The 13,693-nt window shown below is 41.0% G+C and overlaps 2 protein-coding genes across 4 annotated transcripts in view; one reads left to right on the top strand and one right to left on the bottom strand.

The window, feature by feature from the left end:
• The window catches only part of syn2b (synapsin IIb), a 70,369-nt gene that overhangs the window by 13,116 nt on the left and 43,560 nt on the right, over positions 1 to 13,693 (bottom strand). Inside the window, exons 5-6 of the mRNA XM_035631679.2 lie at positions 11,516 to 11,672; positions 11,071 to 11,160 (exon numbers count right to left, since the gene is read on the bottom strand). Of these exons, the coding sequence (XP_035487572.2) occupies positions 11,071 to 11,160; positions 11,516 to 11,672 (247 nt within the window). The remainder of the gene's footprint in view (positions 1 to 11,070; positions 11,161 to 11,515; positions 11,673 to 13,693) is intronic.
• LOC118309494 (metalloproteinase inhibitor 4-like) lies at positions 403 to 10,463 on the top strand. Of its 3 annotated transcripts, XM_035631684.2 has the most exons (6): positions 403 to 508; positions 731 to 1,065; positions 6,340 to 6,437; positions 6,954 to 7,068; positions 7,415 to 7,539; positions 7,901 to 10,463. In XM_035631684.2, exons 2-6 carry the CDS (start codon positions 927 to 929, stop codon positions 8,096 to 8,098), a joined length of 675 nt encoding a protein of 224 aa, XP_035487577.1. In that variant the 5' UTR covers positions 403 to 508; positions 731 to 926; the 3' UTR covers positions 8,099 to 10,463. The 3 variants fall into 3 exon arrangements, with proteins under 3 accessions (XP_035487577.1, XP_035487578.1, XP_035487576.1); XM_035631685.2 differs by lacking the exon at positions 403 to 508 and having other exon boundaries at positions 587 to 1,065; positions 7,415 to 7,543; positions 7,901 to 8,106; XM_035631683.2 differs by lacking the exon at positions 403 to 508 and having other exon boundaries at positions 591 to 1,065.

Genomic DNA, 13,693 nt, shown 5'->3' with positions numbered 1-13,693 from the left:
TATAGGTAACTTGAAAACTACATTTTTTTTATCCAACTGTTACTGAATATTTAATATAAATGACTTTTAGCCCTTGCGTTTCAATTAGGAAATGTCTTCTTAGTGCTACATTTCCCACCAACACAGCAATACTTGTACTTTACAACTGAGCACAAATCAGCTGTAACTATTAGAACCATTCGCATTTATTGCTAAGATTTTGCTCTGATGATCACGCAACCTTCATCTGAAAACAACAACAAAAAACAAGCTCCACGGCCGATTTGATTCTGCAAAAAAAACCCCAAGTTATTCCATTTTCAAAACAGCTCTGACTTAGGGAATACACCAACGGCAGCCTATGGGAGGAGAGGGAGGACATCAAACGGGGGCAGAGGAAGAGGCAGAGGATGGTAGTTTTCTTTTCTGCGTTTGAGGAGGCTGTCCCTAAATTGTTGAGTACATAAGAGGCTCCCTGTGTGCGACCCTCTCAGCATTCAAGACCAGAGTGTGAGGGGATCCAACTATTGTAAGTTTCTCTGTGTGTTGTCTACAGAGAAGGAGGGAGACAGAGAGAGAGAGAGACGAGAGAGAGAGAGACGAGAGAGAGAGAGAGAGACGAGAGAGAGAGAGAGAGAGAGAGAGAGAGAGAGAGAGACAAGAGAGCGCAGTAGCCTTCCCTTCAAGTTATTTTCTCCAGCTTGAATTCAGAGGTATATTTTTTAATTCGTGAAAACATTTCTATCTACAGCTGCCTTTCAGCTCAGCAGAGGTCATCTTACTACTTCAACTCTACTGTCTCATCGGACCCCCTCCCTCCCTCCCTCCGTCCCTCGCTGACTGCTGGCCCGATTTGCTGATTTGCCTCCCGGGGATCTTCCCGGGATCAGAAGAGGTTGCCGAGCGTCCATCGAACGGTGGAGTGGTCAGAGGCAGCCCGAGTCGTCATGGCCATGTCCCAGGAGCAGAGTGTGTGTCTGGGGCTCTGGATGCTCCTCCTGCTTGGTGCAGGCATGAAGGAATCAGTGGAAGGATGTAGCTGCAACCCAGCACACCCACAGCAGTTGTTCTGCAGCGCTGAGATCGGTAAGTTATTGACTGGAGGTCAATTAATTTGGGCTCACTTAAGATTTAAAACTAAATGTGAAAGCGGTTGCATTTCATAATTATCAGAAGGGGGGGATGATTTCAAAATGGGAGGCTTGGCTCACTGATCAACCTAATGGGAGTAAATTCCAACTAACTAATCGATGAGGCTTTTCGTGGCAGCTGATTTATTATTGTGGATTTTTCAACTTACTGTACATTAATAGAAAGTTTTATGAAAACATATAGGAGAAGTGGGGTGGGCAGTTAGTGGAATGATGATCGATTACTATGATTTCAAACATGTTTTTTACTAGAGCGAAAGTGAAAAGAATAATAATACATACACCCCTGTTTTTCTCACACTTCATTTATGTACAGTAGACTTCATATCTTCTTATCCCGCTTTTGTGGTTTCATATTTGAGTCGTCTTGCACTCAACCACATAAAAACAAACCAAAGAGAAACCGAGGGCACAAAGTGGCCCCGGGGCCTACTTTCTATCTGTCTGTGTGTCCGCCTGTCTCTCTGTCTGACGCCCCCCCATCATCCACTCCTTTCTTGTCTAAGCACAGGCCAAAACCAACACTCTGCTCTGACTCTGAGTACTTGGCTCCAGGCTGCGGAAAGCTGGAGTATGTGCTTCTGTCAAAGGTTACACTCAAGCAGAGGCGAGTGAGTGAGAGGGAAAGTAGGGGACGGTATTGCTTTTATTTGAATCTTGTTTTTTAATTGGTCTGTCTCTCAAAAAACAGTCAGTATGAAATGGAAGCTGAGGCCTGTTTTCAAAACCTCCATAACACCAATTAGATCTGGGTTATGGGAACACAAAGAGAGTAGGCTTATTTGGGGCAATGTTATTAGGACAGAGTTTCACATGCCGAGTGTGTCGTCCATGAGTGAAATGTAAGTGTGATTATTCTGTTTACTCTGACTAAACAATTTGAGGTTCTCAGACAAGCCAGAGTCCAGTCCTGATGTAGGTTATTAAACCAGAACAGACTTAAACCAGTTCTCAAAGTTTATAACCGTAAGTATTTTAATGTGAAGACCCAGAACAGTTTCATGCCATTCAACATCATGTAGAAAACCTTCAAAAACTAAGGCTACATCCACACTAATACATTTGAGTTAAACATCGCATTGCTGCTGCTTAGGTCACGCTCGCTGTCCAAACTAGTGTGGTGAATGGAGAACGTTGTAAACTTTTACAGTCCGTGACCATTCAACTTCATCGTTGGTCCAAGAAAAGAAAACCCTCACCATTGTCGTTTCTCATTGTTCAAATTTTCTGTAACCAAGCAAAACAACGGGTGACGTCAGGGTGGGTATGCCACTTGGTTACAGGTTACATTCGAGAAAAAACCTTGCAGGGGACTTGAGCATCCACTATGTTACATTTACCCACTGCATGGGAGTCCATTTTGGATGCTACTATCGGAGATAGCGTTATATAACACACATAGTCCTCGTCCTCAGCGCCTTTCCTCTTATAATCTTAAAAGTGAAACATGGGCCTGGTTCAAAAACATGAACTATAAAACACAAATCTCAAAACCATCACATCCTCCGTTACTTGTCCAAGTAAGCATTCGAACAAGCGTCACAACAAAATAACTTTAAAAAAAGAATTTCCATTGACGTGTGTGCTGTAATATTATAGCTAATTAGTTCTACTTCTTCATTCTTATAGCACACTGTACGTAAAGCCACCAAGTGCATATTTTAGAAAACGTTTGCGTCAACCAGACAAAAACATTATATTAGAATATAATAAATATTATATAATATGATATATATTATCATATTATATTATATTTTATTCTACAGTGAACATATGGTTCTTGGCTAAAAGAGCGAACCTGGCTTTTGTTTACCTCTGTGTGAAATCAATAACCCATTGCTTCAAAAGCTGCTAACACTTTCAAGTGGTAAATCTCCCACTATTAAATAATATATATACTGTATATAGTAAATTGCATGTCCTGTGCAAGGACATGAAGCTTGACAGGCGTAGCGAGAGTAACTAAGACGGGGTGAAGCTTGGCATATGGTCGATTGACCGCAAGTGTAGGGTGTATTCAGATTTAAATGTTTGAGTGCCGTCTTGGACACAAAAGTCAGTCACTTTTCAGGAAGAAAGCAACTTTCTGCAACCATGAATAATAAATAAGGAAAATGCCTCATTTAGAATAGGTTCATCAACGGAAACGTTTGAATTGGTGGCTACACCGTCCTGGTTGTCTTATAAGGACAAGCTGGTGGTGGCCTTCAGTTGACCTGACAGTGTTGTTGACAGAGTCGCCGAACCCTTTAAATAAAGCCGTACATCTGAGTAATATCCCATCTGGACAAACCTTGGACGATTCCCTCGACGTGTACGTGTATTTGACATCGTGTCCATGTGTGTGAGTGTGTGCGTGTTGGACAGAGGCCAAGCCATGCCAACACAGCCTAATCCATCTCTCTCTCTTTCTTTCCCTAGTTCTCCCTACTTCATTTCCATGTCTATAGGCTTGGCCTAATGGGCTGCATACTAACAATATCAGAGTGAAAGCCCACTGACAGTCCAGCTTTGTGAGCATGACAAGGGTGCCGATTCATCTGGGAGGGGGGAAGTTACTTACTACATCAGTTCTCATGGTACAAGTTTGCAATATTTCTCGGACTATGTAGCCGTGAGGCTGATGCACGGCCACTCTCCCCCTGCAGGCATGCCGGTCCAGATTCCTGTCCGCTACACAGCTGCAGCGGTCGAATTGAGTTGGTAAACTGGCCTGACCAGTTCAATAGATGTCCCGGTGGGGGGGGGGGGGGGGGACATTTCAGAGAATCTGGGCCAGAAGAATCAACAAACAGACGACGAACTTCACAGTTCAATTGTCACATGTCACCTCTTCGAATAAATGTCGTCAAAATGCACTAAACTGTCCAAAAAGTGTGGACCGTGATCCAACCCAGAATTTTTCAGTTTCATCTGGCAAGAGAAAGCATTGTATTAATAAATGATTAAAACCACTGATCTGATGTAATAACAAAAAGAAGAAGACTATTCTTGGCCAATTGGCTAGAGCAACTTCTGTTGCATTGACGTATGGCCAATGCTCAGACCGCCAACCATTTGATCCTCACAAAGAGCACTGATATGCCTTGGTGTCTTACTCCCCATTAACAGGTCACTCAGACCCATTATACAGCCCAGAATGAAAGACTTCAAGTGGGGCAACTTATTTAACTTCATCCACTTAAAGATACTTTTCTTCTTGCCAAAGGAAGAGCCGAACTGAGCAAAGAGGGCAAGGAGAGCAATCATGCGATTTGTTGGTGCAGGGTAGTATTTCTGTGAATTGAGCATGATGGTCCTACTCAGTGAAATGATAACTGCTGAGGGAGTGGGTGTACTGGTGTGAATGTGCCGATAGTAAACGTGGTGTTCACCCTATGACAACACTATTAACCAGTGGTGGAAGAAGTCACGACAAAAAAAAAAAAATCCCATTTAATGCAATCATTCAACTTTGCGGGAAATACATAAATGTATCCTTGACACAAATTGCTCACATTTTTCAGGTCACATCTGCATGGGCGTGGTTTACAGGCAGATGCGTCCTCATGAGGTCAGACAAGTTATTATACAGCAGTGATGTGCTCATTACCTTTTACATCTACTCTTTATACTTCCCATGTTACGGGCCAGGAGTTTTCTTCTCTTTTGTCTGTTTTTGGCTCTTGGTTTTCAAACGACTCGAGGTGGTTTCTCCTTCACCTCATCTAAACTTCACCGGTCCACACAAACAAGTTCACATTCACTTCCTGTCTGTGTACGTTTGTTTGTAGGCCTGCCTTTCCGTCTTGTTGCACGTTCAACAAAGAAAGAAAAAAAAGTCTCTCCCCCCCCCCCTCCTCTCCTGAACCAATTTCACAGAACACGCTGAGCTCCTCCTCCTCCTCTTACCAGCACACAAAACCGTGGTGTAGTTATGTGATGAGCGAGAAGCAAAAACAAGGGGGTGGTTTTCTTAGCTGTACGAGAGGGTGAGTGGGTTAGGAGGGGTGCTGGGTCACATTTTCTCTCCCTCTCTCTCTTTAATCCTGTAGCTTTTCTTTTTCTTTCATGGTTTTACAAAAGGTCACTCGCAAAACCCCCTGTCTTTTTTCCATGTCCCTCTGGCGAAATTTACAGGGGAGTGTTTTCTCTGATTTAGAGACACAATGTGGAAGTTGGGGGAAATTATAATAATGCAGTATTGAATGATTAGAATATTCTTTGCATCCGATTCAAGGTAAAAGCCGAATTGAATTACTCGCCTCCTCTTTTAGTATATTACATTTGTGCCGGTGTTCCTCTACGGATTTGCAATCTGTAAACTTCAGTTTAGAAATTTTCTGTCGCTTCCTTCGTGAAAACCTTGTACTTGATAAGTGCAATATTCTGCCATTGTGCCACTGCTGTTCCGATTTTCAGTCTGACTGCAAGACGGAAAACAGAGAGACTCAATCTGAAAGGCAGCTATGGTCGCGTGATCTTAATTATGTTTGATTTATTGAGCTACAGCAGTGTTATTAGTTTAAAGGAAATGTTTTAGAGTGGAACTAGTTTGTCAGTTGACATTATGAGTAATGCACGACGTCCAAAAGAGCAGATTTCATTAGCCAGTTGGAAGGAAAAAAAGTAGATCCGAAGCAGTGAAGTCTATAATATTGAGGTTTGATTTGGCACTGTGTGGACTGCATGCCGCGGGTTGGATGGATGAGACCTATAATGTTGATAATATTTTGATTATAATGAACATTTCCTCCCTAAATGAGATGACGTTACTTTCCTGTTGAGAACCACAGACCAATTATCCCGCTGCTTTGCCGTTCTGTTTGATTTACAGTATGGGATAAAATAATGTGGAGTCACTTCTGTGCCAGCGTGGTTTGGCTTCAGTAAGTGTGCATATCTTGAGTGTGTGTGTGTGTGTGTGTGTGTGTGTGTGTGAAGTCAGACAATGGGAGTGTGCAAGCTGCAAAGACCTACTTGTTATTCCATGTGGGTTTTGATTTTACTAAGGGGAGAGGGGGACACATCCTTTATCACTACTGAGAGGGACTACTGCACTGTCTGTCTGTCTATCCATATATCCATCTATGCAGTCAATAACACAAATCAGGATGTTTTCCATGGTCTCTTGAATGTAAATCACCTTCTTATCTTGCCTCTTGTATTCATTTAGTATTTCAATTCATCTTTTATCCTTCGTGCTTTGGTTTTTCGTCTCTCATGGCAGTGATAAGGGCAAAGATCTCCGGAGAGAAGATCGTTTCACCTAGCAACAGCTCCTCGCCATACATGAAGATGATCCAGTATGAAATCAAAATGATCAAGGTGAGATCACTGGGCAGCAGTGAAAATCCGCAGGCGGTGCAGAAAATGCATAATTTTTTACTGTTCATGCTGCTGGTGTGCATGTGCGGTTATTGTCTGCATAAAATGTGTCAGGAAAAGTAGTAAACAAATCCTAAGTGGCTGCGCTAACAAGCAGTTGCGACCCCCAGAAATATGTCCATGGATGACAGCATTCAAACACAAAACGAAATACCAAATTTGTGCGAATGAGCGCCTCCGCTTGACCTCATGCTGCCGCCATAAAGACGAATACTGAGCAGGATTAGGAGCTGCTCTTGATACGAGTATCTGCTCAACATCCAAAATGTACATTTTGGACATAATTTCATATCAGATGAAGCTGTTCTAGTCCCGTCATTATTCATGCTCACATTGCTGCCACATGTTGACTCTATTCAGTTTATATCAGGATTATACCAGGATTGTACATCCCTCTTTTTCTTGAAACCAGAACCTCTTCACTCTCTTCTCCATGTGCATGTCTTTGTTTTTCAGATGTTCAAAGGTTTCGACAAGGCCAAGGATATCCAGTATGTGTACACTCCGGTCTTCTCCTCACTGTGTGGAGTCAAACTGGACTCCAACAATAAAGCAGGGTATCTTCTCTCAGGTATAGTTACGTAGCAGCAGAACATTTCCTTGTCACAATTGACTCTTTTAAAGGAACAGTTCTGCATTTAGGGAAATATGCTTATTAGGTTTCTTGTTAAGAGTCAGCGGCCGGTTATCTTAGACTGGAAATAGAGGAAAACAGCTAGTCTGGCCTTGTCCAAAGGCAACAAAATCCACCTAGCAACAACTCTAAATCTCACAAATGAACTTCATATATTTTGTTTTTAATATCTATTAAAAAAAAAAAGAGAGAGCCACGCTCGCTGTCTTCTCATGTAATCAGCAAGAATGCCGAAATTACAATCCCCCTTAAACATGTATGATGTTGTGATGTCACTGATCAGGGAGTATGTGGAGTGATGGGAGGATTTCTATTGGCCAATGTGACCTGGTGGAGTCGTGGGACAACTTATCACTGTCGCAGAAGAAGAATCTCAACTACAGATACCAGATGGGCTGTGAATGCAGAGTGAGTAAGGACTGTTCCATCTTTCTTCATACATATTTAGGGGTTAGCCCTTTTTCCCATTTGTCTGTCTTGGAGGTGCCTACACGAGCGTCGGCTTGAGAAGCAAAGCAACCGAGCTGGGCCTTCTCTTCGCTCGCTCCGTCTCAGACTTTCTTTTCCATTTTGGAACAAAAGACTTTCACCTGATGATTATTTTCTGTCAAAATTCAAAGCTCATGTCTACAGAGACACTGATCAAATCTCTTCCTAGCTTTCACTCCAGCAAAACTTGTATTCAGGGCACAGGGGAGGCTGACCTTGGGAACAAAAATGAGACGAGTGCATGAGTAAAGGAATAAATCAAACACTCTTCTCTCCTCAGATCAACACCTGTTACACAGTGCTGTGTGCGTCTACAGGAGAAAACGAGTGCTTGTGGACTGACTGGCTGCTGGATAACAGCCTTAATGGGGAGCAGGCTCGGCAGTACGCCTGCATCCGCCGCTCCGACACAACCTGTAGCTGGTACAGGGGCGGACCGCCACCTGAGAAAGACTTCCTGGACATGACCGACCCTTGACCTTGTAATTTGACTCCTGCAACGCCTTTCGTGCTTCGGCTTCCGTGGCTCAAATTTGGCAATTTCACTGTAAAAAAAAAATTGGCTGATTTTTACATTCAAGGAAGCTTAACTCACCGCTGGGCTTCCGTTAGCAGAGTTCAAGTGGATTCTACAGCAATGCTAGGAAAAGTCTTTTTATGTGCAGGGGCTTTCAGCAGCCCACTGAGTCATTTTTTTGCTCTCACACATTCCACTTCACTTGATATTCTTTTATATATATCAGCAGACCATCCACTGAAACCCAGAGTGAATCTGCTTTGTATCATCTCTGTAGACAATGCATAACCTTTACAGAGGAAAAAAAATGAGAACCTCATATTTTTGTATCCATAACTTATAGGAATAAGTTATGTAGTAATTTCATCATCATCGTCTTCAACCGCTTATCCGGGGTCGGATGTAGTAATTTAGACTATACATTAACTGGAAGAAGTTTCAGGAAGTTGGACAATTACTAGTAGTACAAAAAAAAAAAAGATGCCAACGTCTGCCACAGCCCTGCATTGTAAAGTGTACTTTACATAATCAAAAAAAAATTTGCAGGTAGCCAGCAGCACTGCCACCTTTTCTCTTCACATCCTGGTGTTGAATTTTTACCTTTATATATAATGGAATAAGTGTCCCATGCAAATGAAAATGCACTGCCCATACTCAACACATAGCAACACCAGACATTTCCCCCCAATTATATTATAATAATTATATTTTGACATAATTCTTGTCCATCTAAATCGTAAAAAAGTGTTAACTCTCAAATTTCTGAGACTGTAAATAATGTACTTCAGCGACAATTAACGTTTTAAAGGCTAACCGGATCTTGTCTTATAGAGTATAGAGGTTTTTATCTCGTGGTTTTGTGTGTTTAGTTTCCTTGGTTAAACTCTCTACTATTTCCTGTGCCAAAAAATCTAATCCAACGCTTAAACAACAGCACTGCCACCTGTAGAAGCCAAGCCCCCTCTCTTTAGAGAAACTGATGTAACAGGACACGGTTCAATTCACCGCACTTAACTCCTTCAGAGCGGGAAGGGGGAGTTCTCCTCAAGGTTCAAGTTCAAGAACACATTGTCAACACTTTGGCACAAAGACATTAACCAACAAAAAAAGAGAGAAATAACTCGCAATGAATGAGCTATAGTTGATGATTGATGACAGGGATGCAAACAACTCGCTTTTCAGCAGGGGAGGCTGAGAACCTTCTTGACGACAGTGGTACTTCTGTCACATGAGAGAGCTGCATTCATCAAAACAAGTCCACTCAGCTGTCAGGACCTGTTGCGAGGAGCTCACATTACATCGCGTGGTTGTTTATACGAGTCTCGTTGGACTGCGCCTGACACAGCAGCAAACACAACGCTCTCTCTCCGCACTGATGATATGGAAAATTAGGGATCAAGAGCCATTTGTTTGACGTCAGTAACGTTACCTTCTTCCCGACAATTACAACACAAGTTGAGCTCCTTCCCATTAGTCCTTGATTGCTCTGTTTTTTCTTTGTTTGCAAAAATTATATTGGCAAGGCTAAAAGGGCCGTAGCCTCGACTTAATCAAACAATGCTCTGGGATTTGTGAGAAATTCACGAGACAAACGGTGAAGACATTTAGCTGAAAGGGACCAATGTTACTCATGATGTAGTTGAACTGAACGCTCGTTACCGAAGCCTGATTATGTCACTTGAAAAGCAGGCAAATGTCAAGCACCCTGAAAAGGACACGAGCTGAACTGGAATCACCTTGCGACAGTTTTTCTGTTAGTAGTTGTGGTTAAATGTCATGTCTGTCTTTTAATTGATCAAACAGCAGTTGCAACAGCTGTAAAGAGCAAAAAACGAATTCATTTTTACCTGCTGCCCCGGTCTCCCCCGCCTCCACGTCGCCCTGTCACCTTTTTTCTCCCCTGATGAGTTTGCATCCCTGGATTTAAGTGTTATCTTCATTGGCCTTCTTTAATATAAAGACTCCATTACCGAAATCTGAATTGACCCCTGTCTTGTTTCTGGATTACTTCAGTGAAGTCATACAGATTGAAATGCATTATCGCTTATTATGTTAACGCATTAGCCACTATGTAAAGATCATTACATATTCAACAATAAAATAGTTTACTATAGCAATAATATTTCCGAAAGACTTCATGACCGATATGATCGTAATGCATCATAACTGTATGGCTTTAGTAAAGTGCTATCAAACTATTTCATGTTTGTTTTATAATGAACAAATTGTTTTGGCTTGTATTTATGTCTCTGTTTCTGTCTAAATAGAGTTTTATATTTCCATGTACCAAAAAAGATTGTATATAAAATGTCTCGATGGTATTTCAGTACGTGTCACTGACTCTTTTTTTTCTTTTCGTCAGGTTTCCAAAATGTTAGAAATTAAGTCTTAAACCGAGAGCAGACATTTACATTTAAAAAGAATGAAACTACTTGATGAAGATTTTGCTGTAACTCAATTGACAGGGCAGTCTGGTGCCGACAGAAGAAAGTATTTTCCCTCCACATCTTGACCAAATCTCATTTATACTAATAAAAACATACACAAACTGAAGAAAAGGAAATTAAGCAGCTGTTCTCATGTCAGTAATATACAGTACAGTTTTAATTTTAACTCATTTCATATTAGTCTTATTTTGTAACATCTCTTTGGTAAAACTAAAACTTACTTTAGGACCTTTGACAACTTAAAACATGAAAATAATTCAAAATGCAATATGAATTTTCATCTTTACCCGTGAAACCCTGAAGTGTAACTTGCAGGCAACATTTTGTCCTGCTTAAAAAAAAAAATCACTGCCCAGAAACAAATAGTTCAACTACTAAATATATAATAATATAAATCTCAAAATCACGTCACATCAGTGGCGTGTTGGAGATGTGAGGTTGCTGCAGGGTTACTGACGACATACAATTCGTGGAAAATATTCTTACCATGTCTTTGTAGTTGGGGTAGAAGGTCTGATCGATGAGAGGGAACTTATCTGAACCCAGCCTCTTCTGATTATTGATCAGCTGGGAAAACTGGACGAAAGAAGAATAGCGAGAGAGAAAGAGAGAGAGAGAGAGAGAGAGAGAGAGAGAGAAACAGAAAGGTGAACATGGTGACAGAATGAGTGTGATATTTCTCATAACAGGTGTACACTGCTCAATAGCTATATGCATATTATTCATATAGTAAAAACACTGTAAAAAAAACACTGTTATTGTGTTTTTGGTTAACATGAAAATAATAAAATAAAGGTTCAAAATGATCTTGATTAAAACAGAGATTAACATCCACAAGCTCCATTAAAAACATCTCTCCACAGTCCACAGTCAATAAAACACTGTGTGGGTTGTTTTTCCGTTGTAAATGAGTCTTGGTGGAAATGCTTACGGCCCAAGGTTTGTCGCAGAGGTTGTAGATGGAGTCCAGACTGTTGACCGCGGGGACGCCTGCGTACTGCAGGCCGATGATCAAGTTCCTGAAGTCCTCGTTCTGGGCCATGCTGAAGGCGTGCTGACGCACAAGGACAAAGTCGGGCCTGAAGGACCTGGTGTGAGAGATTTGAAATAATAATGAAAATTGTCAGAGTAATATTTTTTTGGTTAAAAACTGACATTTTTGGATGTCAGATGTCAGTGGCCTGCTTTCTTGTGCAGATAAAAGTGAAGGGATGGATTCAACACGGTGGTGTCATGGTATGCTCATGGTGCATATCAAAAAAACATTTTGGCCGTAGGTGAAAGTGTATTTTCCTCTTTCACTGTGGATGCTGTAGCAGCGAGAGAATTGTTACATAAGTCTCCCCACGGACACATAAATAACTAAAATTGGACCGGTGAAAACAAGACAATGGAGTGGCCATGTCTCACTTCTATGAATAGATTATTATCTGTGAAGGATTCTTAATAAGCTCTTTGTTTTGGACTGCTGAACCACGCGAGAGAGGAATTTATTTTTTCTTGGATGCTACCCACATGTATTGGATTGTAAATGAAGCCCAAAGTGGGTAATTAATGCTACATTTGCTTTCTCATTATGTATAATTAAGATGACACAGTGATTCTGCGGCAAATCTATGAAATGGAAAGTTTCATTTATAAAATAGATTTAATAAACACAACACAATAAACACTTTGCCGGCTCGTCACTATTTCACCTCCTGTTTTCACATGGAGTTATCGAAAACATAGAAATAAAGAAACAATCCTCAATAGCAGTGAAAACTTGTCGTTGTCGATGTCAGACATTGAATTGAACGTTGTGTTTCTCTGTGATCTGAGATCGATAATAAAACTGACTCAAAAATCTTGAGCAAAGTGATTTATCACCCTTCGCATTTTAACGCATTACTTAGTAAGACAACAGGCAGATACGTGTGTGGGGGGCTGTGGTGATAATTCACTCAGCACAAATTGCATTAAAATACAAAATAATGCTGTAGTGGTGCAGGGGTCAAATTTGTATCAACAACCACAACAACCTGGCATCTGATAACTGGTAGTGGTATCTCATGTTCCAGTGAACACAACACAACTCCACTAGTGACTCACTGTGATTGGTCAGGGCGCCTGCACCGTTTGTGTCTTTGTCTGTGTTGACACCGAAAAATTCTGTCCAAGACCAAATTTTGCATTATTGCCTGTTTACTGGCCGTTAAATAATAACAGCTCATCGTTTGACGTTTTCCAGATCTGTTGAATTAATACATTTGTGGGTCTCAGTTCAGCTCAGAGAAAGGTTGATGTTGAAAGCTGATAGCTCCTGTTACTCTATCTTTGGTCAGAATATGTGTGTGAGAGAGGGACTGCGAAGACAGACATACAGAGTAAAAGAGATGTAGAGATCATTGAAAGAAAAGAGACAGAATGAGAGAACTCTGGCACAGTGTGACCACCACCGGCTCTTTATGCACAGAGAATACTAATCAGACACTCCAGGGAACTAGGAAAGACTCCAGTGCGGAGGACACAGCAATTAATGTGACTGTAATCTCTTCATTACTGAACGTAGGAAGTAAAGATCAACATGGCCTTGACTCTACGCTCAACTGGACACCCTGCACCAAATACAAAACAATTCTGTCAAGAATAAAGTTCTGAGTAGCAGACTTGAACTTTAACAACAGAACAGAACTTTGTGAAGGCTGAATCCTCTTCATAATTTTCCTTCTGAATACGGATTTTTTTAATGTCATAGACTTCTATTGTTGTTCACTGACTATGAAAAACAGCTGAATGAGCTACACTTTATACTTTTATGATTTACTGTATGATGTACTTGAGCACTGTTTGTTTGGTATAAGTGCCTCATACATGATCCTGCTACAGTAAGTACTCAGTAGATCAACAATATGTACATTAATCCTCAGTTTAAAATAGTCCATTATACTGCAAACTCTTTTAAATAATAGAAACTACAACAACTACAGTGCTCAGCTGTTTAAGGAAATTAAAGAGCCCTTAAAATGTTATTTGTGACCAGTATTTAAAAATTCCCATTTTCAGTAGGAACTAACAGCTTTTGGGCTGAAAGATAGAAAGTGAGACAGAGTAACACAATGTTGGTTTT

Source organism: Scophthalmus maximus, chromosome 6 (assembly GCF_022379125.1).
Source record: "Scophthalmus maximus strain ysfricsl-2021 chromosome 6, ASM2237912v1, whole genome shotgun sequence".
Taxonomy (NCBI): domain Eukaryota; kingdom Metazoa; phylum Chordata; class Actinopteri; order Pleuronectiformes; family Scophthalmidae; genus Scophthalmus; species Scophthalmus maximus.
Note: the sequence above shows the minus strand (reverse complement) of the source record. Positions and strands in the feature narration are given on the sequence as shown.

Excerpts from the sequence above, each read along its gene's own strand:
- LOC118309494 (XM_035631684.2), top strand. The coding sequence starts at position 927 with ATGGCCATGTCCCAGGAGCAGAGTGTGTGTCTGGGGCTCTGGATGCTC. Across the intron at positions 1,066-6,339 it reads GTTCTGCAGCGCTGAGATCG|TGATAAGGGCAAAGATCTCC; the intron begins GTAAGTTATTGA and ends CTCTCATGGCAG. Across the intron at positions 6,438-6,953 it reads ATGAAATCAAAATGATCAAG|ATGTTCAAAGGTTTCGACAA; the intron begins GTGAGATCACTG and ends TTTGTTTTTCAG.